We start from the raw sequence: 26,686 nt of genomic DNA, 5'->3' as shown, positions 1-26,686 counted from the left end.
AGTAAATACGTTGGGACCATTGTTTTTGTTTACATCACTCAAAATTGTCTATACGTTTAAAGGTCTTGTAATAACCCCTAGGGATACTCAAAGGTATTTCCAATGAGTATTTGCCCTATAAAGGGTTAATGCTGACATCTAAAAGACTCTTCAGTCATTACTTTAGTCATTACAATATTTAGACAATAAAGCCATATTAACTAACCACAAACGTCACAATGTTCCTTCAGTTTCTTCATGTTCCTTGAGTCATATAAGTGGCACATTATTTACACACCTCTCAGGAATATTTGATTATCTGCTCATAGGAAGTATGAGCAATTGGCCTTAAATGATTAACTGCTGCCAGTGTCCATTGAAAACGTAAGGAATAATTGACAAAGGGCTACTGAATTATCTGAAAAGTATGCACACCCAAGGTTTCGAACATGCAGCAATGACGCAAAGTAGAAATTTGAAAGAACTGAAATCATTCGTTGTGGTAATTTTGAACAGAATAGCGGTAAATACCTGCCTGGAACTACCTGTGATGTTCCCTGAAAATAACACCACACCTTAAAATGTTTAAGCCACCTTAAAAATCAGCCAATCATAATCAAGCATTCAACAGTAATGTATTATTAACACACATATATTAAGAGGTATGAATTAACGTTTCCAGTCTTACCCATCAGGAAATGTAAGGGGTTTTCCTCATATTGTTTCACAACACTTCCCATGAAGAATTTGCTGCCAAACAGCCCAGGAGACATGAAGGTGCCATATTTGGCCATGCCAATTTCATAAGGGCTGAACTCCACCCAATCTGATTGAGAAAAGACAACAAAATAAATACATAAGAAAACATGACTCATAATTTCGTACAGTCACATTGACCTAATATTATTATGGTGCTGCCAAAACTCAATAACTGCTACCTGACTATGTGGTGCAACTGTGAGCAAATAGAGTGAGTAATGTACAGTGATTGACTCCATTTGGACAGACAAAAACTTCCACTTAACATTCATCTGCTTAGTCACATTCTTTGATCTCATTCACTAGAAAACAAGCAGCCCACACAATGACTAGTCTCTAAAAATAGTGTGTGTCTACATCTGGGATGAGCTGTGGGAGTTCATACAGACTTCACACTGGGTCAATCATTAGGCCCCATAACACACATTTGCATTTTTCCAGCGTATTAAGCAAATATAAACAAATCAATAGAGTTCACCTTCCACAGAGCTAAAAATAAGCTTGTCATATACATTTTCACTGTTTTAAAAGGTGTGACAAGTTGTCTTTCGCATTTTGTTTTTGGTAATGTTATATATGCGTTACATGTGGCAATTTGTGGACAACAGGATAGAACAAGAGAACAACACGAGAACAAATTTGATGTGGACTGTTATCTTTTACCTGCAAACATGAGCTCAGAGACGTCAGGTTTGACGTGCAGACAGGTGAAGAGAGGAAGAGGGCTCTGACCTTCATTAATTTTCCCTTTCAATGAGCTCAGCTTAATGTTCATTCTCTGAGGAAAAGACACACACACACGCACACGCACACGCACACGCACACGCACAAAGTATGTTGTTTAGTGATCAAACTTTTTTTAATTTCATTGAATCATTCATTCATTCATCCATTCACCCATCCATCCATCATGGTTGGGCAATGTTGACCAATTTAGCATTGTAAGATGTCTGATGTGAAACATCGCGATGGATGATTGCATCGTCATCGTAGGCAGCGATAAATTATTATTTATGAATAAGTCATTAATTAATAATTAATTAATTATTTGTAGCCTACCGTTTCTACCGTTTTTAACAACTATAGTGAGACGCAGTCCAGCAGTACATCCTTGATAAACTGTCCGACGTGCACTGCTCTCTGGGGTTTTGTGCTCAAAGCACCCACTGACTGCTGGAGCTCAGCGTCCGACACGCGCATAACCTAATCCATCCATCCATCCATCCATCCATCCATCCATCCATCCATCCATCCATCCATCCATCCATCCATCCATCCCTCCATCCATTAATCCATCCAAAGCAGCTGATTTTGGTTCACCAAAAGCATCCTAAGGCCTAGTAGAAAACATGACTGATCTTGATATTACAATCTGTTTCACAAAAGCATCATAACTTAAGTAATGCTTGAAAATTGTCATAGATTTTCGAATGCTCTGGAGTACTTGTTAAATCCCTACTTGCATCGTAAGAGTACAGCAGAGCTCGAAATTGCGACCATTTTGGTCGCATATGCACCCGAAATTTTATCTATGCGACCTTAAAATATATTTGGGAGCATTTCTGCGAGTGCTTAAAATTGTTGTGTGCGACCAGTTTTTACTGCAAAATGTTCACCACATGCGCCGATTCGGGAGACATTCACGCAGAATGCATCTCTAAGCTCTTTTTCTGCAGCGCTCAGAAAAGGTTTAAACCGTTGTCATGTCAACTTGCTGCAGTAAACAAATCCAAGTCCGTAATGCTTGCCCCGCCTTCGCGCTCTTCTTTTTGGCCCACCACTGCTCTAGCACTGAACGCGAATGATTGGTTAGTATCAGCTGTCAATCACTCAGTGCCTTCTGGCTTCGGATGACAAGAGAGCTACTACCGCGAAAAATTGTAAAGCGCTGAAGATGAGAATGAAGATAACATAACACTGCAGATTTTGTTTTAGAAACCATCTAGTTACAAATAATGACAGATCTTACTAGTGATCATGTGCTGAATGTTAATCCACCATCTACACTTATTTAAGAGTAGAAGACTTCCATTGGCTTCAAGTCCGCTATGAAAAGTCTGTGGGATGGAATTTTCAGGTAACTGTTTGCCACATCTAGCACAAGAGCTTCTGTTTAATCCTTCATATAATCGCCAGATGCTGTCCGCCGTGAAAGGGGCAGCTATATGTCAAATTTAACACCACATACACACCATCGCAAACGGGCTTACACTGAGTAAACTAACATCGCTACTCCTAAAAAGACCGGTATTGCTATTAACATGTATGTATATAATAAGGTACAGTATATGTCAAAAGCATCAGTGCAATATCAGACAGCACTTGTGAGAACAGCACAGTTATATTGTTAACAGATTCATGTCCAGCAGTGCGTGCAGGGCCAGTGAGCGCTCCGTGTATGCTTTGGTCACTCAGTTATGTCAAATTTATTTTCTTGTGATTTCGTTGAGACATATTTTTCTCACGCTTGCATATAAAGTTATATATGAATTTTTTTGCTTGTTAGTTTGATTAGTGTTGATTTCAAATACAATAAATATGTTTGTATAAAACTTGTAGTAACGGTGCTCATAATTGGTGGCTGCAACTAAATTTTGGCTGATGCGCCTAAATTTTTTAAGTTAGGAGCACCGGTGCTACCAAGCAAAAAGGTTAATTTCGAGCCCTGTACAAAGTTATGAGGACATATATATAAAACTGTAGCTGATATATTTGAACATATATGAAGAATATATGACCTTTGAGATTCCGATAATGGAAAAAATATATATATTTTGAAATGTATACGTTGTTGCATATATAAATGAAATATAAATAAGGAAAATTATATTTATAAAATATAAAAATATATAAAAGGAAAGGAACATATGGAAATATCAAATTTCCATATGGGGTGTGATTGTAGATAGTTATGTACATTTTAATTTATAAATGAAATAACAAAAAAGACATGATCAAAACAGATTAACGAAAATAGAAATGCAAATCTAAATAATATGAATGCAATTTAAATAAAATGAAATATGCTTGAAAGACTGGAAGATAATAGGGAAATAGAGAATAACTAAAATAAGAAACCTGTCAATCTGTCTGTACCCATCCATGTCTTGGGCATTTTTTTTTTGATAACTTCATGTTTTTTAACTTAACTGTTTTCCAGTTGTTTAAGCGCTTTAAATGGATTATTCATTGATTACATGACATTTATTAGGTTAAACATGTAGCATACAACTCCATATAAGTTTATTTTTTTGCACTTCTGAAATGGACAGCAACTCCTACGTAGCACAAATAAAGTGTTCTTGCACCATTATGTTATGTGCCTTTTTGGGAAACACATTTCCAAGAGCCAAGTAATATTGTTATCGAAAAACCAAGCGCAGAACGTGTGTTGAAGTCCTAAATTATTATTAACAAAAGGGGCTTGCAATACTAACAAATGCGATATATTTTGGAATATTTTAGTTCTATAATATTGGGTGTGGGCTGCTTAAAGCCTGTTACAGATAAATAAATACAACACTAGAACTGCAAGTCATAACAAATCGACGTTCATTTATAATTCATTGAATCATTAGTTCAAATGTTCCACTCAAAGCAGCTAATTACTTAAAAATAAATTAATTTAGAACCAGCTTATCAAACTCTTATTAGATATACTAGAAACATCCAAGCAGTGGTGTTGAAGCAAGTTGTAGCTAAACTCTGCAGGACACCGGCCCTCCAGGACCGAGTTTGGACACCCCTAATTTAGAAACTAAAATAATTCCTGAAATAAATAATAACTTTATAAATAAATAACCAACTCACTGACTCCAAATTGTTGTCAAAAACTGATTCCTTCAGAATTTAAGGTTACACTTTCTTTTAAGGTGTACTTGTTACAGTGTAACAATAAATTTAACCAATAATTAATTAGTTTATTTAATATTAATGGTGATGCAGTGGCGCAGTAGGTCGTGCTGTCGCCTCACAACAAGAAGGTCGCTGATCCGAGCCTCGGCTGGGTCAGTTGGTGTTTCTGTGTGGAGTTTGCATGTTCTCCCAGCAATTGCATGGGATTCCCTTGGGTGCTTAGGTTTCCCCCACAGTCCAAAGACATGCAGTACAGGTGAATTGGGTAGGCTAAATTGTCTATAGTGTATTTATGTGTGTGCATGAGTGTGTATGGGCTTCCCAGTAATAGGTTGCAGCTGGAAGGGCATCCGTTGCGTAAAAACAGTGCTGGATAAGTTGGCGGTTCATTCTGCTGTGGCGACCCCAGATTAATAAAGGGACTAAGCCGAAAAGAAAATGAATGAATGAATAAATATTATTTAAAGGGGTGGCATGGTGGTTCAGTAGTTAGCAATGTTGCCTCACAGCAAGAAGGTTGCTGGTTTGAGTCCCGGCTGGACCATTATTGCCATGGGTTTCCTCTGTGTGCTCAGGTTTCCACCAGAGTCCAAAGATAGGCGCTATAGGTAAACTGAATAAGCATAACTGCCGGTAGTGTATGAGTGTGTGTGAATGAGTGTGTACGGGTGTTACCCAGTAATGGGTTGCAGCTGAAAAGGCATCCGCTGTTTAAAACATATGCTGGAATAGTTGGTGGTTCATTTCGCTTAGGTGATCCCTGATAATCAGAGACTAAGCCGCAGTAAAATGAATGAATATTGATTCATAGTCAGTAATATTACAGTAATACAGTAATATTAATAAATCAATTTAAGTAATGTTATTTAATTAACTGCATGTGCCTACCATATGATTAGGTTTAGAATGTGGTTTAGGTCTAGGATTAGTTGTAATTATGCATAATTAATTGTAATTACTATAAGTACATGAAATGTGCAACAATGACACTTCAAAATAAAGTCTTAATAAATTATGAAAAAAACAAACATTTTATGTCATTTATTTATGTGGTGGTAAATCTGATTTTCAGCAGCCATTACTCGTTTAAACAATAGTCTTTAGAAACCATTGCAATATTGTAATAAGAATTACTCCTTATATTTTATGTTGAAAATAATGAAAAAAAAACTGTTTAATTTTCTTTCTATTTATTTCTTATAATAAATAAAGAGTAAAACAAAACAAAAAAAAAGTCTTTAAAATATGAATCTTTTGTATAATATAAGGTAAGTGTACTTTAAGATAAGATCATTTTAATGCATCCCTGCTAAATCCAATAATTACACAACACTAGTGTACATCCTAAATTTAGGGTCTATTTCCTTCCTGATCCTTTCCGAGAGAAGGCTCCATTTGCATAGGAATGCATAATAGAGAGACAACATACAAAGGAGTCTTTGTGTTTGATTTACAGTGCATAAACAGAGTACAGTGCAGAGCAGTTTATGCACTTTGATGTCCTCCTCCTGTCCTACTCACCAACAAACAAGTTTTTATTCTTATAAACAGCATCTTACCCCTGGAATAAGCGTCTCTCCTATCAACATCCCGAAGATGTCAGTGAAGGTGACCGGCTGTCCAGCAGATTTCTTCTTCCACAGTGCTTTGACGTAGCGGTTGATGTTTTGGGGCAGGAGCAGTTTGAGTGGGTTATTACTGACTCTGTTCATGAGCTCTTTATTAATGTCGCCTGGGCCTTTAGCAGGAAACTCTGGATGAGAGTACAGCATAGACATATACCTGTGGAAATATAACCAATATAGACGTTTACAAGAAACAAGGCTATTTAAAGTTGTAGGTTTTATCTATACAAACAATACATTTCACCAGTACTGCAAAATATGCAAATATATACAAATATTTTAGTATTTTGAGAATGTAGAGACTCGATCATGTCTTTTGCAGTGCTTTATTTGGAAGTGGGTGGAGATAAAGATATTTTGTCGCACTTTGTTTAATGCAACTCTCGGATTAGTAGGATTTCCCATCAAGTGCAGCATCATGGGTAATCTACATAAATGTGTAAATTACTTATTTCTTTGTGGATTTGCATACTTGACTCAAGTGTAGTCGACTTTTTTTTTTTAAAGCAGTTATTTTTAATCTTCAAATTTCACTTAAACTTAAGTAGTCATTACATTTAAGTTTTTTTTTCATTTTATGTCCATTAAATATGGCGAAAAACCATGCAGCAACTATGTTTTAACGCACAAAACATCATGCACAAGTTTTCATAACTGGCTTTAGAAGTTCACCATTAAATCTGAACAAGCACAATAAGGTAAAAAAGCTTACTCCCTCCAAAAGTCTCATTAGATCTGCTTTTGTAAATCTGTTAGATACATAAAAACATCCATACATATTCTGTTAAATAAAATGTTACCAGGGCTTAACATTAACTTTTTTGATCTCCAGCCACCGTTGTTCGTGAACTGTGGCCATTTTCACTAGCCACAATTTTGTTGTTGGGAAAATATATTTTATATTAAAAAAGTTTGACTTTGGCATGCTAAAATTACTTAATTTAGATGTTGTGTTATTTCCACATGCCTCCTAATTGTGTGTGTATGTGTGTGTATGACCTTGCTCAATGAGCATGAGCAAATAGGTTGTGGTTTTATAGTGTTGTGTTTCAATTACTTTTTATTTTACATGACTTTTTCAGGGCTCAACAAGAGGATTTACAAAATTTTTCTCATGCCACACCAAAAATAAAAAAATAAACTAAATTTTTAGCCCAAAATAACTTAAAGCAAAAGAAAGCAAGTGTAAAACATACTGTGAAAGGTTAAAGCGAAAGTAACCTTTTTAAAAAAATCTGGAGCTCTTGAAAGCAGCAGGACTGTGGGTGCACGACCCTCATTTTTTTGTCTGGTCTATTTAAAAGAGAACCGATCGCACCAGTTACGTTTCCAGGCACGGATGCTTTGTGCAAGGAACCATTTCTTTTTTAAACTTTTAAACACTCACGCACATCACATTAGCTGAAATCGACCTTGACTCTAAAAACCCTCGTCAGTGTGTCAGGATCGCCTGTGTCTCATCGTGCACGTGATTATCCTCTTTCCGTATTCACTGCTTTTTTTTTCTCAAATGAACACAATTATTATTGCCATCACTCATGCTTACCCCCCATTGGGCAATCCTTTATTGTTGAACTCTATTCTAATCTAACTTTATTGAAGAAAAAAAAAACTATAATTTACAAATTATCTTCAACCAGCCAACGTGTTAATGTCAAGCCCCGCATGTTTCATAGGGTCAAAATTCACAAGAAGGAATGCAAATAAAACAAATGAAATAAGTGATGAGGATTAGATTTATAATTTATATTTTGGTGGCAAACATACAATCAATTTCGTATTGCTCAGTTTTTAAAATGTTACAAATCTCAAAAAAGTGCTTATTGAGCATGGTACTGTATATTAACGCTAGAAAAACAGAGGTCGCACATTCAGGGTCTACTGTAATATAAAAATATAAAATATTTCTTTTTAGCGTAATTGTTTTGATATATGATGATAGATATAGATAAGCTCACTGAAGAGGAAGATTTAAACTTTGTCATTGGTAATCTTAGGTTTTGCATTGAGGTGAAAAAATTTAAACAGAATGATACCTTACAGTCCTGATTAAGCATGGTATACTGCGGTGTGGAAAAGTCAAGGTTTTAAAACCTTTAAAACTTTCTTTTTTTTAAGAAAACAGTATCTCCAGCAGAAAAAAAGATCCAACGAATCCTTATAAATCATAAAGAAATGTATGTTTTTGAAACGAATGAAGACAGCAGAGGTCAATGATTAATTTTTTATTATTTAGCCTGAGATGTTTACTGTTCCAACATATTTTAAATGTTTCTCAAAATAAAATGTATTGTGTTAAAAGAAAAAAGTTTTTGTTTTTTACTCAGACATTTAAAAATAATGTATTTTAGAGCAGTAATCACAATACCGTCAAACCGTAAAACCGTTACTTGAGCTTTCAGCACAGATCACTTTATGATGAACACAGCACATAATATAAACATAATATAAAGACAGAATGTGGCAGACAGATGAGAACCCCTATGCTGGATTTAGAGGCTGGCGCACCTATCCTCTGCTGCTGTTTGGTGTGTGTGTGTGTGTGTGTGTGTGTGTGTGTGTGTGTGTGTGTGTGTATGTGTGTGTGTGTGTCTCCACATGTTTGACATACTGCCAGTCTCTTTTCAGGATTTGTTAATGGACGGAAATGTGTGAAGTATCACAATCAATGAATCAACATCCCACAGATTTCCTGAAATAAACTTTGCATTTGGGGATAATACAGCGCAGCTCTTTAATAAAGAGGAGAACTCTCCTTCCCTCCTCTTTATGCAGTATTGGATAAACACAATATGTAGCCTATTCCCCTTTCTTTTTCTACTTTGAAGAAGAAAGAGGAAAACAAAGCATCACTGCTTGAATTGACTGCAAAATGTTTAGCATTTTTTCGTAATGGATTAATTAATATGCATTGGACTTAGTGTGCAAGGTTTGTATATGTGATGAATTTTTTGGATATGAATAAAAACTTCAGTGTGCAAAGACCTTAAATCTAATGGATGTTTAAACATGTCTTCATGCAAATTAATTTGACTTTTTACTGACCATGTTGATCCTGAAAGTCCTGCCACATATGTTGCACAGTCAAACACGCCAGATTCATACAAAGCCTTCATCACACCAGAGAAGCCCACCATTGCACGAAAACCTCCTCCAGAGCCCAGAATAGCGATGGTGGGAACCTGAGCGAAAAATAGAGCAGCCATCAGACACGATCTGTAGAACTGTTGCTCTTTTTAAGCACAGTTCACAGTTCAGTTGTTGTAGTTTCTGTTTTTACCTCTCTTGGTGAGGATGGAAGGAAACGAGGGTTTTCCATTTTAAGAAGCTTCTTTATGCTGAGCATGACCCTGTCTCTGCGTGTCTGCATGAACAGCTTCTCTTGATCACACAGTGTCATGCTGAAGCGCAGGTCTGTGGATGCGCTGCACAAAAACAATTCACTTTTGCTTATTTATTTTTTCTGATAAACCAAAGAGTGAGAAACAGAAGAGTAAAAGAGCAAGAGCAAATGTATTTGAATCATAGATAGATAGATAGATAGATAGATAGATAGATAGATAGATAGATAGATAGATAGATAGATAGATAGATAGATAGATAGATAGATAGATAGATAGAAAGTTAGATAGATAGATGGAATTATTATTTTTTTTTTACAAATTTGAACTTAAAATAATTAATTTGTCCCAATAAACATACATAAGTAATTTGCACAAGCAACAAAAATAATTGTTGAGTGTACAGTACATGCATAAAAATAATTGTGCATTTCTACTATGACTTACGATAGACAAAAGACTAAAATGTCTTTTAGTATAACAATAAGTTCAATTCCAAAAATATTGTCAATCATGTTTAATCATAAATAATTGAATTAGTCATTAAAAGACTAGCCATCATGGTGTAGATTTATTTTTTAAAATGTGACTTCATTTGACTTCATTTGATAAATAATTTGAATATTAGGTAAAGATCAAGGTCCATGTCTTCCATGAAGACATTTTGTAATTTTCTAACTGTAAAAATATAAAAGCTTACCTTGTTTTTAATAAATAAATAATAATAAATAATTTTTGTAACATGGATTGCTTTTACTTTTGACTTGATTTAGACAACTTTACCAGTAATTTTTTCAATATTTCAATTTTTTTGACCTTCAGACTCAAGTAGTTGAATCTCTGCCAAATATTTTCCTATCCTGACCATAAATCAACAAAAAGCTTATTCAGCTATTTATCATGAATTTACACCTATGACTTTTGTAAATACACCTTGATGCAGACATCAAAAATAGGACATTGAATCATAAACCTGTGTATATAATATGTGAAATGTGTGAAAATAAACATTTCTTTATACATACCAAACTTCCAAGAGCAAGTCGAGGAACACTTTGGTTGTCTGGCAAGAATAAAAAACACAAATAAACACTGGAAATCAGTAACCATGACATTAACGTATTCTTCTTTTTAACAAAGAGCTCAGGACATAAACAAAAATGAATTCCCTTTTAGAATTTACCTTGCCGATAGAGAGGGTCACATGCTCCATTTGTGCCACTTTGAGTTTTGAGAGGGAATATTTTGCTGTGCCAAGAGTTTCATCCATGACATAATTGGCATCCATCAGTGTCACCTGAATAAAGAGCATTCAAGCAGCATTATCCTACAGTGCTCACATGTTATATAATGCAGTATAATACATTACAGCATACGCACAGTTTAAAAACAAAGCATGTCCAAATAGACGCTTTATAGTTTAAAATAATAAAACAATAGATACACAGTAGGCCACCATACAAAAGCTTAGGGTTGGTAAGATGCTTTAATGTTTTTGAGAGAAGTCTCAGTAAGAGTGCATTTATTTAATAAAAAGGAAAAAAATAGATTTGATAAATTGCTGTCAAAAAATTAATCAGTGTTAATCAATACCAAAAATAAATGTACATAATATATGCATGTGTACTTTGCTAGTACTTTGTACTTTACTATACTTTGTACTTTACTATATATATATATATATATATATATATATATATATATATATATATATATATATATATATATATATATATATATATATATATATATATATATATACCTCTAAATGCTTTGCTGCTTATATTTCCTTCTAAAATTTGCAATTTTCTACAACTCTTGTGTAGGTTTAGAAATGTTACTTTTCTAATGACGAATAAGTTCTTTTCATTCCCTTTAAAGTGAAATAACTTAACATAAACATAGGAGGCTGAGAAAAAGGCTCATTTTAGGAGAAAATTTCAGATAGCATTTAGAGGTTTTTGCATCTGAAGTCTTCATATATACATTTAAACCTATAATTAAATGTTTTTTGTCATGTATGTATGCATATGATTTATATATACATAATAAATCATGTTTTTTCTACAAAATATTGCTTTCTTAACCCTTCTGGGATTAAAAATGATTAGAAATTGTTGTTATCTCATCATCTAAATGTCAAAAAATGCACCTTGATGCTATTTATGAAAAAAAAAACAAAGCAGTAAATTACATTAATTATATTTATTTTAGAAGAAACATTGCCAGTAATGTACAGAATAAAACAAAAATAGTTTTATTCAAACATATATCTTTAAATTCCAGTTAATGTAATATGTAATTTTGACACATTCTTGTATTTTATTTTTTTTCTAAAGGACTAATATATTGAGTCTAAGCATGGTACTGAATACAGTATTTTAAAATAGACAATATAAAGCCTTGAAATATGATTTTGACAATATGAATCCTTGAAAAAGTTAATGTATCTAATAGGCTATAAATAAAAACACTCCAAAAGTAATTTGAGTAAAAAAAAATCACCTCCAAAACATTGGATTGATTGGGATCCAATATGAACTCAAAGGTTTCGTTCCACTTGGGGTTAATGTCATTGTTAATGTGGCGGGTTCGTTTTCTTGACTCTGGTGTGGTTGGCACTGACAGCTCAACATAAGGGTCCGGGGTGTCCACTGTGTACAAACAAACAATCACTGGATCATTAGAGGGTTTCTCCAAATTGCAAGAAGACTCATATAAGAACATGTATACTCACATAAATCCCCAAATGCTCCTTTAGTTACATTTTCAGCTCTCACCACAGTCAACTTCAGTCTATGAGAATACTGATGCTCAACCTGAACATATAATGAACCATAAGTTCAGGGTTTTAAATGCAGTAAAAGGTGCATCTCTTCATAAAGGAAGCTCATTTAATTACAGAAGTAGGAAATGAACAACAGGTGTTTCCCAAACAGAATAATATCTAAACAGGAGACGTGTCTTATGAATACATGCAAATAATTTAGACAGCAGAAAAAGAACAGCAGCTTTATTGTTTCTCATTTCATACATTCATTACAGACTACATGTTAATACATATTGATATATGCTGTGATATTGGCCTTTAAAAAACATATCAAAGTAATGATACAAATCTTTAAAGAAACAGGGTTCTCGTTTACTTGAAGTTTAAAGCGTCACTTACTATAATGTTGGACATTGTGGCAGCCAGCAGTTTGGAGGTCAGGATGGCACCTTATTTCAAGGCAGTCTGGAGATCATCTGTCAAATTAAACAATACAAAAAAATGAGGAAGAAAAAAAGACTGTCTGCGCACAAGCGGTTGAAATGCGAAATGCAGAGTTCAACGTCTTGAGACCCACAAGTTCGCCCTCAGCTCAGAAGAAATGTAGATACAAAGTGTCGGAGCAGAGTTTTGTTGCATAAGTCATACAGACTCGTAGACGCTCACAGTTTGACGGCTTTAGAGGAATTAAACATGTACGAGCTCACCATATCTGGTGGTACAGTGATGTTAGACCCTCTCCGACAAGAAAGTCATTTCAGGAAGCCGAGAGGAATGCGCATTTCAGGGCGGACTAAAAACGAATCGTTCATTTGAGATGGTTCGGTTAAATGATTCAGTCGAACCGATTCAAATGATAAATCATCTGAGTGTGCGAGACAGCATACTAGGCGAATTTTTGAAACCATAAACATAGTAACATTTTAAACTACGTTTTTTTCAAACAAGTGGAGACATTTCTGTTTAGAATATGTTAAGTCGACATGGCTCTTTTTAAATAAAAATGTTCAATGTCAACACCTGATACAGACTTACGTTAACTCTTGAACCAGTCCGTTAAAGCGAATCGTTCAAATGAATCGATTCGCAAAAATCAGTCGACTTTTGGGCGTACTCAAACTCTCCAATTCGTTTTTCACATGGACACCACTGGGAATTAGCCTAGTTCAGCGCTATATTGTTGTTTTTCCTATATTTCCCTTGTTCTCAAAGAATATCGTATGTGACAGTGTGTGACTTTTCTGAAGTAGTTAGAATCATAGTAATAATTAAATTATAGAGTGTAAATGCAGAATTCTTGCAATACTGCGATTAAATGCAAAAATAGAAGCACTTTGTGTGCCACTAGGTGGCGCTCATGAGCTAAAATAAGATGATTATTGGAATGCCAGTGCTCTGCACCTACATCCTTTACTCCCCAAGGCAAAAGAGGTACAATTTATAATATAAAATGATGTATACCCTTCTAATATGTTTTTAAACTTGAAATTAAAGGTTGAAATTTTATTTAAACTTAACTGAAGACACAGAACTCATATTTTTTACTTGCAGCTCTGCTCAATCATTTTGGAAAAAAGTGCAAGACTGGTGGATAATAAAGAATGTGAATGCTGAAGGTTTGACTTTCACAAGATGTACAATATGGATTTACTAAAGATTTCTCTGTTTTGCATGATTTGATAAATATGATCATTGTATTAGCCAAATATTTGGTTCATAAATGCAGATATTTCCAAACACATCCACCACTCATTGTATGTATAAAAATACTTAAAATCTGTTCGGATGCCCTGGCTAAAATGAAAGCAAAAATTGCCTTAAAATGCTTAAATTATAGCCGATTCTGTTTTATATTGATTTATTTAATGTTTTTTTCCACTCTTAATTTTATTTTAGTTTGAATGTTTTTTGTAAATCACATTTTTTTGTATTTTGGTATATTATTTTGAGTTGAGCCTTCCATGTGTGATACACAATTTGTAGAGTTGAATGCCATTTTGTTGTATTTAGATTTTGTATTTCCAATAATAATAATAATAAATAAATAAATAAATAAATAAATAAATAAATAAATAAATAAATAAATAAATAAAGAAAGAAAGAAAGAAAGAAAGAAAGAAATAATAAAATAAAGAAGCCTTAAAAAAGTTTGACTTTATCATTATGTAGGATTACGCATATCTAATAAAATGAGCCATTTGTATTTGAAACGTTTTTAACTATATGATATATTATTACATATTAGCCTATATTGTCTTTATTGGTTTTCAAAAATGTCAGCAGGTAATTAAAGACATTTTCTTTTCATAGATTCAATCCAGAAAGTTGTTTAAAACAATAATAGCCTTCAAAAAATAAACGTGGAATATTATTATTTCACCCATATTTATTTTTTACGTTATCTTTACAAAAAAAAAAAAAAAAAGCATTCTTCAATATGTTTTTTAGGCTAATCTGTGCAATATATAGGCCTGTATCATTTTTAAGTTTAATATCTCATACATTTAATCTTGTCTTTTACACACATACGCTAGTTGCGAAGAAAAACATAATTGCATGTAGTTTATTTATATTTATTTATATTTTGTTATATAGTTTTTTTTTCAGGGTAAACATTTTAAGAGTGATTCGATTCATTTATACATACATTTCCGGATTCATGAATATAAATCACTGTGTGGAAAAATGCAGTCGGATGATGACGTAGCTTACATAACTTCCATTTTTTTAAGCTCGTTTTGCGCAAGACCTCCTCCTCCTGCAGCAGTTAAAAGGCTCTGTATCGCATGCAGGCACTCAGAATACAACGGGCTCGACCAGAGTAACGCATCTCTGCTTCAACAGCCTCTAGATAATAACACTTCTGGAATGAATAAACTGGTTTGCTTGGTCCTACTTTCAAGCATTTGGATCTTTCCTGGTGAAGGATGTAAGTTAAAACAAATTTCCTCTGTTAGACAGACCTGCTTCTGTGAATTGTTCTACTCAAATGCAGTCTAACAATGCCTGGGACAAACATTCAATTTTCCTTTATGGCTTTTTTATTTGCAGACGACCCTTGCTGTGCACAGCCTTGCCAAAACCAGGGCGTGTGTTTATCCAAGGGAGCTGATGCTTATGAATGTGACTGCACCAGGACAGGATATTATGGTGAAAACTGCACTACCCGTAAGTTCAGCCATGGGTTTCTTTACATTAATGCAAACTTTACACAGAAGTCAACACTGTTTTTTTTCTCCCTTACAGCTGAGCTTCTCACACGCATCAAATCAGCTCTGAAACCAAGACCAAATGTAGTGCATCATATTTTAACACATTATAAATCAATCTGGGATATCATCAACAGCATCTCTTACCTGAGGGATGGCATAATGCGCTATATCCTGTTGTGTAAGTTGAATGAAATCACTTCAGCATTGGATTTCCAACAAAATTGTACGTAATTGTTTTTAAAAAGCATAGAAATCCGCATAAAATTAAACTGTTTTTCTTGTTTTACAGCAAGGTCCCATTTGGTTGAAAGTCCACCGACGTACAATGCTGATTATGGCTACAAAAGCTGGGAAGCGTACTCTAATTTGTCCTATTACACCCGCACGCTTGCCCCGTTGCCCCAAAACTGCCCAACGCCTGATCTCCCAAATGCCAAGCAGGTGGTGGAGCAGGTGCTGTTGAGGAAGCAGTTCATCCCTGATCCACAGAGGAGCAGTCTCATGTTTGCTTTCTTCGCCCAGCATTTCTCTCACCAGTTCTTCAAGTCGGACTTTAAAAAGGGACCAGCCTTCACCAAAGCCCTGGGTCATGGAGTAAGTGGCATTCAAGCTTTACATCTGATTCAAAGTGCATACAAGACTGCAGGTAATATGCTAAAGATTCTGTCGTGTTTTAGGTGGATCTGGGGCATATTTATGGAGAGACGCTGGAGGTTCAACACAAACTTCGTCTGTTTAAAGATGGAAAGCTTAAATACCAGGTTTGTGCTATAATGTGAATAATGGATATTAAACTGCACCTAAAGGGATTGTCTGGGTGCGATTTATACGTTGACGTTCGGAGGGGTCAACTTTTTCAGTAGTAGTTTGGGAATACATGCTTCAGTGAATCAAATTTATGAATGTATTTAAATTACATCTTATTTATTAAAATGTGTACATTTTCAGTGTTTTGAGGGATATTTAGTGACTATTTTAGAGGTTACTGTCAGTTAAACTATTCAAATTATGTGTCCAATTTTTCTTTTTTTTTTGGCTACATGCAGATATAAACACCTGCGTTACAAGAAATGTGTTTTTTGAATACTTAAGATGTCTTTCAATTGGCATGATTATGCATTTACATGGGTATAAAACATTATGGGGGCTCAAATGTATATTTATTTTATAAATTTTTAATTATAAATATTTAAGATATAAATTAGAGATCAGCGAAAGTTATTTTTTTTACTATTAAAGGGCTGACCCCCATACATCTTGTTTTTATGTCCTTCAGGGGGGATCGAGCGTTAATTAGGGGGGTCAATCCCCCCTCAAAACCCTCCCGTAATTTGTACCCCGGGGATAGTTCACTACAAAAATTGTAATTCTAACCCTCCTATTGTTTTAATTGTAATCCTCCTATTGGTTTAATTGTTTTAAACATATGACAAGGTTATTCAAACCCGTTCCTGGAGGTTTTAGGTCATACCTAAAATAAAATTTTACTCACTATTTACTCACTATGTTGAACACAAAGTAAGATATTTTGAAGAATGTTAGAAATTGGTCTACACTGTAAAAAATTATTTGATCAATTAGTCCTGACAGCATATGTTTTTAAGTCATTGTAACTTATTAAACTAAGTTAATCATGCTCTAACTTAATTTTATAAGTTACACAAGCTGTTTTAGGTCAGTTTAGCATAATAGAAGTTCAATGGACTTAAAATTTGAAGGCAACCATGATTTTTTTTACAGTATATTGACTTCCATGGTAGGAAACACATATACTATAAAAGTTAATGGTAACTTGGTAATAATATTACCAGATTTTAATATTTTTCCAAATATTTTTTGTTTGTGTTCAATAAAACTAACAGATTTGTGAAAATTGAAGAGTGATGACACACTTTTTTTTTTTTTTTTTTTTTTGTGAACTGTCCCTTTAATTATATATACTTGAAACCACTAACTACTAGTTGGGGCTAAAATCTGTGGGCCATTGCTCCAGGAGCAGGATTACACACACCTGCTGTGTTTCTTGTTTTTCTGCTATAGAGTACAGGGGTGTCCCTGAGGGCAACTGTCCTGCAGTGTATAGCTTCAGCATGCCTCAGTCAGAACACCTGGTTGGAGGTTTATAGTATGCCTGTTAAGACCTTAGTTGACTGCTTCAGGTGTACTAAAATATGCAGGCCTACATGAGCAGGACTTGACACACCTGATCGCCTAAAAAAGAACATTTAGCATTAAAATGTCTTAAGTATTGCTTATTGGATCAATGTAAGATACCTAGGTAATCATGAACATATTTTCTCCTTCAGGTTGTGGATGGTGAGGTGTACCCTCCGCTTGTGAAGGACGTCCAGGTGGAGATGCACTACCCTCCTCATATCCCGGAAGAGCAGAAATTTGCTGTGGGCCATGAGGCCTTTGGTCTGGTTCCAGGTTTGATGATGTATGCTACCATTTGGCTCCGTGAGCACAACCGTGTCTGTGACATCATGAAGCAGGAACATCCTGACTGGGATGATGAGAGAATCTTCCAAACCACTCGTCTCATCCTGATTGGTGAGTCATGGTCCCATCTTCAAACGTAAGGGTGTCCTGCCCCTGAAGTTCTCCTGAACAACACACTTGCCTGGAAGTTTCTAGTGAGTCTGAAAACCTTAATGGATTTAGGCTTGTTTAATTAGATTTGGAACTATATTTTGCTGAACAGTTAAGTCACGATCACACTAGAGTTTAAGCATGCAAAATTCTGTCGTACTTAGACGTTAATAAAGCGAGCGATTGCTCCAAGTTTTAATTTCTGTACAGAGAGGTCATGTTTTGATCTTTCATTGGACTCATGCAATCAAATGATGAGATATCGCAGAAACTCGAAACTGCAAAACTTTTTGCACAAGGTTGCGTTTCCGGTCTGCAGCATTCGCATGCATATGAATGGAGGTCTATGGGGCGAAAAGTGTAGTGTGACCATGGCTTTTCACTCCAGGAACAGGTTTGGACACCTTCAACTGTTTGGAGTTGTTATAGGTGTAGCTGAGGGCAGTTGTGACTTAATGGTTAGGGGGTTTTGGGGAGGTTGAAGATGGGGCAATTGAAGGTGGAGGAAGTGAATGAAAAGGGCTCTCTCCCACCTTTGATACCCAGCTGAGATGCAAGGCACCCAACCCTCAATTGCTCCTTGGGCACTCAAAGCAAATAGCTGCCCATTGCTCATAGTGTGCGTTCACAGGATGTGTTTGTGTGTGTGTTCTCTCACTCTTTACTCATAATGTGTGTGTGCACTTGTATTAGTCAATTTTAACTATGGGTAATGCCAAACATGACAATACTTACTTCACTTCATTAAACATCCATGTTTTTTATTTTCTCCCAGGTGAGACCATCAAAATTGTGATCGAGGACTATGTTCAGCACTTGAGTGGATACAACTTCAAGCTCAAGTTTGACCCAGAGCTCATCTTCAGTGAGCGTTTCCAGTACCAGAACCGTATTGCGGCCGAATTCAATACCCTGTATCACTGGCATCCACTGTTGCCGGACAACTTTCAGATCCAGGATCAGATCTACGGCTATCACCAGTTTGTGTTTAACAACTCTATCGTCACCACACATGGCATCCGCAACATGGTGGACTCCTTCACCAAACAGACTGCTGGACAGGTGAGTTTCATTCAGGGTTTAGACCAGTTCACTCCACACCAAAAGTACATTCAGCAGATTAGAGTACAACATAAGCACAGATTAAACATGATAATAGTGAAAATAAGCTCAATCAGATGGCAATAAAGTTCGCACATTGATGCACAAAAACTTGATGAAGCATCTGCTGCTATAAGTTGTAACATTGTGAATTGTCCTATAGTTTTTAAGAGACTCCTAATACAACTTCAGTCTAACAGTAACTTCTGTGGAACACAAAAGGAGATCTGTTTTTTGTCCATACAATGAAAGTGAGGGAGGTTCAGCATTGCCAATTGGCTTTTGCAATATCCCTTGTGTTCCAAAAAATTGAAACAAATAAAAAATGAGAAAGTCATACAGGTTTAGAACAACATGGATGTGTTTGTAAATGATGAGTAAATGTGAATTATTGGGTAAACGTTCACTTATGTTCTTTGTTTGCTGATTTTTACAAATTTTTGTGTGTGAACAGGTGTCTGGTGGACGTAACCTGCCACCTGCAGTTCAAGGAGTCGCTGTTAAAGTTCTGGAACAAACCAGACAGATGCGCTACCAGTCTTTCAATGCATACAGAAGACGCTTCAACATGAAGCCCTACTCATCCTTTGAGGAGATGACAGGTAAGACTGGTGTCAATCCCACAGGCCCTAAATATAGGACAGTATTTCAGATAGGAACAAAGTGGGAGAGGGGGGGGGGATGGGTTGGGAGGGGGTAGGGAGCCAGGATTCAAACTTGCGATACCCTTAAGTGCCACTGCACCATATGTCAGTGCGCTAACCATTAGGCTATTGCGCCAACAAATAATAACAATATTGACACACAAGAGCAAAATACATGAAATCCTTTTAAAATATTTAAATGATAGAAAATAACCAATGGCGACACGGTAGCTCAGTGGTAAACACTGTCACCTTACAGCAAGAAGGTCGCTGGTTTGAATCTCGGATGCTCCAGTTGGCATTTCTGTATGGAGTTTGCATGTTCTCCGCATGTTTGCATGGGTTTTCTCTGGGTGCTTCGGTTTCCCCCACAGTCCTAAGATGCTATAGGTGAATTGAGTAAGCTAAATTGGTTGTAGTGTATGTATGTGAATGTGAGAGTGGAAGGGCATCCGCTGGGGAAAACATATCCTGGAATAGTTGGAGGTTAATTCTGCTTTGGCAACCTCTGGTAAATCAGAGACTAAGCTGAAGGAAGATTAATGAACGAATGAAACGACAACCAATCAGAATCCTCCTTATTATTTAAACTGGTGAACAACATACTTGTGAGCATGTTTAAAACAAACAGACTGTTGTTAAAGGGATAGTTTGTCCAAAACTGACATTTCTGCCATCATTTACTCACCCTTCACTTGACACAATCCCATTTGAGTTTTTCTTCTGTTGAACACAAAAGAAGCTATTTTGTAACCATTAAATCAGTAATCATTGACTTCCATAGTATTTGTTTTTCCACCTATGGATGTAAATAGTTTTCAACTTTCTTCAAAGCATCTTCTTTATTGTTCGACAGAAGAAACTATTATTGTTTCCTGCACTGTAAAACATGCTGGGTTCTACACAACTAATCTGTGTTGGGACAACATGAAGAAATTAAGTTAGCTTATTAAATTTTACAGGTTATACACTGTAAAAAATGCAAAGTTCAACACAATTCATTCATGTTGTCTCACAACAAATTGATTAAGTTAACGTAACACTTTTAACAAACTTATGTGGATTGAACATAAAAAAAATTAAGCTGTCCCAATGAAATCTCAAGAATTGGGTTGTTTCAGCTCATTTTATAAATGTAGTTTGAACAAGCAATAAAATATATATTTTTAAGTGTAAGATAAGTTACAGATTTAAGTGGATTGAACAATAGGGTATATGAACGGTTAATGGGACTTTTTTTGTTTTATACGATTCCTTTTATAGCATCTATGTTGTTGTAATGTAATTAAAATATAATCAGTTAAATATACTTTAGCATTCATTTAGTTTCTCAAACGTAAAACACAATGAAAAGTCGTTTTCACGCATGTACCCATCAGGATTAGCAGGCTAGCGCAGTCGCTACATTGAATATACTGGGGTAAAATAAATGTTCATATTTTAAACTTTTATTTAAAGCTTTTTGAACATTATGAGACACTCTTTGAATCGGATATCACTTAGCCAGTGGAGATCACTGATTTTAAAAGAAAACAGACTTAAACGCGACAGTTTTGTTACAACATACAGTTCACCGGAAGCGGCTGACCCAGGTTACTAAAAAATTGAAAGTACTTCTGCATACTGCTGCATATCCCCTATGCAATTAAGTTGTCGCATAAATAAGCCCCTCAGAAATATATTGTTTTAGCTAATCTTAAATGAGTAGTTTGAACAAACAGCAAACGTCATTTTTGAGTGTAGTGTGAATGGGCTTTAACTGTATAATAAGGAACTTCAAAAATGATACTTGCACAGATTTAGAAGTGACACATTATGTAACCTCTTGTTTAATTAAAATGGTTTTCTCTTTGGTAAAACAGGAGACAAAGATCTGGCTGCCCAGCTGAAGGAGCTGTATGGTCACGTAGACAAGGTTGAGCTGTATCCTGGCCTTCTTGTGGAGAAATCCAGACCCAACTCTGTGTTTGGGGAGACTATGGTGGAAATGGGAGCTCCCTACTCTCTCAAAGGCCTCATGGGAAATGCTATTTGTTCTCCTGAATACTGGAAGCCCAGCACATTTGGTGGGAAAGTGGGATTTGACATCGTTAACTCGGCTTCACTGAAGAAATTGGTGTGTTTGAACGTCAGTGGGCCCTGTCCGATGGTGTCCTTTCAGGTGCCAGATGTGAAATTTCAGAGTTCAGAAAACGTGAATTCAAGTTCAGTACACTCCACAGTAAATAATATAAATCCAACTGTTGTTTTGAACGAGCGGAGTTCAGAGCTGTAAAAGGTCTCAAAATCTTCAAAATCCCAGATACTTGATATGGTTTTGTAATTTATTTATTTTTTATATATATTTATTTGAATAATTTATTGCAGTAGTGTATTTATTGATTGTTTTTTTTTGTATTGTGATCGATGTGCAACTTTGTTTCATAAATTCATGTGAGATATTCAACTAATTGGACAAACACATTTCAAATGCCAATCAACTGTTGCAAATGTTTATTTCATAAATAAAAACAAATGATATTTTGCAAAAATACATCTTGTGTCATTTTTTCCAAAACAATCTGATGATTTAGTAGCTAATTTATAACAATTGTTAAAATGTATTCATCCAACAATGATGATTGGGTTTGGGGGTGGAGGTTTTGAAAATCGTTTTCAAGAGTTTACACTTAGCTGATGATTGATAATAAAGCGTGTTTGGCATGCTGTCCCAGGAGAGATTAACACTTGTTAATAGTGAATGCAAATTATGAATAATTATGGAGAAAAATACTGCTGATTAATCGCTCATCTGTGGTGTTGATTTGGTTTGGTCATTTTACTTATGTTGCATGTTTTTGGCCTGGGGGAGGAAAGCAGAGAGCCCGGGGAAAACCCACACAAACAAGGAAAACATGTTAACTCCGCACAGAAATGTCAACTTGTTCAGGTACAGACTTGAACCAGTGACATTCTTGCTGTGAGGCAACTGTGCTAACCACTGGGCTTCTGTGATGCCCTGTCAAGAAAAGGGGAGGTGTAGGGTTGGAAAGGGGATTCTTCAAGACGAAGATGGCTAAGGTAAGATACTCTGGTTATTTATAGTGATTTAGAAACAATCTGATTGATGGATCATGGATTAATGTTGGACCAGCCAGTCAATCATAAGCAAGGGCTCTTATCGAAATTAGTTTATAAACAAACTTCACTTTGTATGAATGAAATTGTATGAATTTGTAATAATGCGGTAGATGCCAAACTAGTGATTCTTCCCATACTGACAAACTTATGGCAAATGGTTAATGTGACTTTTTTCCATTTTATACGGTTCCTTTTACAGCATCTATGTTGTAATGTAATTAAAATATAATCAGGTAAATAGGTTTTGACATTTATTTAGTTGCTCAAGCGTGAAATGACACAAAAAGTTGTTTACTTGCACACGCTCGTCAGAATTGAAAGGCCATCGCAGATGCTCCATTGAATATACTGGGGTAAAATAAATGTTTATAGTTTGAAGACATGGAAAATGTAATTTAGTGCAGTGCTACTTGTACAATCTGAGACCCCCTTTATATCGGATATCACTCAGCCAGTGGAGATCGCTGATTTAAAAAAAAAAAAAACAGACTTAAATGACTTTTATTCAATGCTAATTTTGGTTTTGTTGCTAATTCGTATTACAATCTTATTCGTACATTTATTATGATTTGCTCCTCTCTCAATGATGTATAGGTTTAAGGGTGGGTTATTTTTAATGTTCAAATTTTTTATTCCGAAAAAGCAAACACTTTTAGTACAACTAATTGCATATCATTATCTTTGATGTTGTTGTTTTTTACAAAAGAGAAAAAAAAATAATAAAAATAATAATGATAATAGTAATAAAGGGAAAAAAATAGAAACGAGTGATAAAAGTGTACAGAAAATTACACCCAACTGAGTGCAGACCCTCAACAATCCCAAATGTTGGGAAATTGTAAATGTTTACAATTAAACAGAATAAGATAACTAGAAAAGTAAAGTTTGTAGACAAACTATATGGTGGCTTGAGGAAGCCTATAGTCGAAAGTTTGAAATAGTTTTAAAGCTTAAATAACTGAAGTAGTTTTCTGGCATAGATAGATAAGTACATACATGCTAGCATGTTTCTAGTATGGATTGGCATGTTTCTTGCTTGGTGGTTTATAGGGTGTTCTGAGTGGTTGATAAGGTTTTAATAGGCGGTTGCTTGGGTGTTCTGGGTGGTTGCTAAGGCATTGCTAGGGTTGCTAAGGCATTGCTAAGGTGTTCCAGGTAGTTGTTAAGGTTTTGCTGGGTGGTTGCTAGGGTATTCTATGTGGTTGCTAAGTGGTTGCTAATTAATTGCTATACATTTGCTACGGTGTTCTGAGTATTTTGCTAAGGCATTGCTAATTGTTTCTAGGTGGTTGCGAAGACATTGCTAGGAGTGGTTACTAAGGCATTGCAAGGGTGTTCTAGGTGGTTGCTAAGTTGTTACTACGCAGTTGTTAAGGTGTTTTAGGTGGTTACTAAGGTGTTGCTAGGTAGGGTGTGGCTAGTAAGTTTAAAGCTCATCAGTGATTGGCAGATTGAGTTAAATGAGCCCAACCGTAAGTCTGTATGACAGTCTGGCGCACAATTATGAAATCACAAAGTTTGGTCCAATGTTAAGTCAATGAGACTTTTCCGGATTTTGCGTGTCAGTTTTTGGAAAACCGTAAGTCGAATCAGTTGGAAAAGACAACTTAATCCAGTATAGTTTAAAGGTTTGAAGTTAGTTTGGTGGTTGTAGTATGAACGGTCTAGGAGGAGATAAATAAATAGTCTAAAAAGAAGAAGTGTTACATCCTCAGCTTGTTCCTACTGCTCCAATCACCGTTCTCCCTCTCCATCCACCTCTCACCACACCCGTAATCATGGTTCACCTCACCTTCTCTCCCTCTCTCTCTCGTCTTCTTTGGATGTTTCTACTATCCTGTGGATGCAAAAGCAACTGAATAAGGGCAGTGACCAAAGCTATTCAGGTGTTACTGAAGATCTGTTGTTTACCTGATGAACTGTGTGTGAGATTGTTCACTGCTACACCACTTGCCTGCTTCTTCCCTGTTCAATCCGCATTTATTTGCTATAAATAAATAACCTTGGTAAGAAAACCATCTTTGTTTTCCTTGTGTGACCATGACAAAAAGAAGAAAAATAATGAGTCTATGTTATATAATAGTAAGTTGGTTTACGCAAGCCACCATAATAATAGTTTAAAACAAACACAAATTAAATTCATTCATTTTCTTTTCGGCTCAGTCCCTTTATTAATCTGGGGTCGACGCAGCAAAATGAACCGCCAACTTATCCAGCATCTGTTTTATGCAGCAGATGCCCTTCCAGCTGCAACCCATCTCTAGGAAACACCCATACACACCCATTCACACACATACACTATGGATTATTTAGCCAACCCAATTAACCTGTACCGCATGTCTTTGGACTGTGGGGGAAATCAGAGCACCCAACCAAAGCTTGAACCAGCAACCTTCTTGCTGTGAGGCGACAGCTCTACTGCGCCACCACGTCGTCATCAAAATTTTTATTACTACGAAAAAAATTAATTAGAAAGAAAGTGAGTGCATCCATTTAATGGAAGGCAAGAAGTTAAGAGAATTAAAGTAAGTTATAAAACATTTCCACTGTTTAAAGAAATGAGTTTTCTCAGAGCATCTAACCTTTTCCAACTTTAGATAATGCATGGTTTCTACAAGCCATTGGGAAGTTGTTGAAGGCTTATCTAATTTCCAGTGAAGTAAAATATGACGCCTAGCTAATAATGGGGCAAAGGCCAAAATATCAAGGTATTTAGATTTATACTGAGACCGAATCTTTGGAACCCCAAAAATGCAACATCATGGGATGGGTCTATATTTACCTGCAACACCTTAGACAGAATTGTAAAATAATTAATCCAGTAATTGTGTAACACAAGGCACATAAAGAACATATGACTTAAATGACACTGTGGTACATGACATCTGTCACATCTGTCATCAATATTGGGAAATATTTTAGAGCGCCTGGTTTTTGTGAAATGGATTCTATGAATACTTTAAATTGTATCAGGCTAAGGCGAGCACATATTGTACTAGAACGTAAAACAGTAATGTTTCTATGTGAAATCCTGATGGTTGTTTTCAGTCACATTTACAATTACAGTTACTCACGTAGTGCTCAAGCATTAAAAAACCTTGAAACATGAAAAATGACTTATTCATCTTCAATTAATTTACTTATTAAATATGTAAAACAACCTGCAATCCTGCAGATTGCCAACAAATGGTTACCTTGGAATTATAAGGTTCTATCTGACATTTTTGTTAAAATTGAGCGATTCACATAGTCCTTTTAAATGACAAATTATTTACATTATGGGATGTTTTATTATAAGTTGTTTACATTTTAAGACTCTTTATTTAAAAACACTGAAATAGTTTTATCTACAAAGTCGAACTCTAGCTCGGCTCTATGAGGTTCTTTCTGTGATTCTCCAATCAGCATTTCGAATGCATGCACGAGGGCCAATCAGAGTCCACTAAATAATGCTGCACCACATAAAATTGAGATGAAAGCTGACACTGAAAAGATGTGTGTAAATGTGATGATTTACAAGCATTTTTTTGATATTGAGATGAAATGTTACATTTTACATGGTTGAAAAAGAAACAGTTATTTAAAAATATAAGTAGTATGTAATTACAAACTTTGATCTTAATTTATAAACATATTTGTACGTATGTGCAATTACTGTGTTGTTACATTGTCATTACATTGTCAGTGT

General features: G+C 35.4%; 2 protein-coding genes and 1 long non-coding RNA gene across 3 annotated transcripts in view; 1 reads left to right on the top strand and 2 right to left on the bottom strand.

The window, feature by feature from the left end:
- The window catches only part of pla2g4aa (phospholipase A2, group IVAa (cytosolic, calcium-dependent)), a 29,532-nt gene extending 16,451 nt beyond the window's left edge, over nucleotides 1-13,081 (bottom strand). Inside the window, 11 exon segments of the mRNA NM_131295.2 lie at nucleotides 668-805; nucleotides 1,402-1,516; nucleotides 6,153-6,375; nucleotides 9,264-9,400; nucleotides 9,499-9,643; nucleotides 10,585-10,622; nucleotides 10,743-10,856; nucleotides 12,065-12,213; nucleotides 12,297-12,378; nucleotides 12,729-12,805; nucleotides 13,037-13,081. Of these exon segments, the coding sequence (NP_571370.1) occupies nucleotides 668-805; nucleotides 1,402-1,516; nucleotides 6,153-6,375; nucleotides 9,264-9,400; nucleotides 9,499-9,643; nucleotides 10,585-10,622; nucleotides 10,743-10,856; nucleotides 12,065-12,213; nucleotides 12,297-12,378; nucleotides 12,729-12,743 (1,156 nt within the window). The 5' untranslated portion in view covers nucleotides 12,744-12,805; nucleotides 13,037-13,081.
- A 2,048-nt stretch (nucleotides 13,082-15,129) lies between these two features.
- On the top strand, nucleotides 15,130-22,411 carry ptgs2a (prostaglandin-endoperoxide synthase 2a). Its single transcript, NM_153657.1, is given in 9 exon segments — nucleotides 15,130-15,258; nucleotides 15,381-15,497; nucleotides 15,576-15,719; nucleotides 15,831-16,135; nucleotides 16,219-16,302; nucleotides 17,848-18,094; nucleotides 18,909-19,195; nucleotides 19,689-19,836; nucleotides 21,741-22,411. Coding segments are annotated over 9 exon segments (1,806 nt in total). The 5' UTR covers nucleotides 15,130-15,197; the 3' UTR covers nucleotides 22,154-22,411.
- Nucleotides 22,193-26,039, bottom strand: LOC147846330 (uncharacterized). Its single transcript, XR_015478460.1, has 2 exons — nucleotides 24,872-26,039; nucleotides 22,193-23,134 (listed from the first exon to the last, which is right to left on the bottom strand). It is a non-coding gene; the product is annotated as an uncharacterized LOC147846330 (long non-coding RNA).
- Between the last annotated feature and the right edge of the window lie 647 nt (nucleotides 26,040-26,686).

This window comes from Danio rerio, chromosome 2 (assembly GCF_052040795.2).
Source record: "Danio rerio strain M-AB ecotype USA chromosome 2, GRCz13ab, whole genome shotgun sequence".
Taxonomy (NCBI): Eukaryota; Metazoa; Chordata; class Actinopteri; order Cypriniformes; family Danionidae; genus Danio; species Danio rerio.
This window is presented reverse-complemented; position numbering and strand designations above follow the sequence as displayed.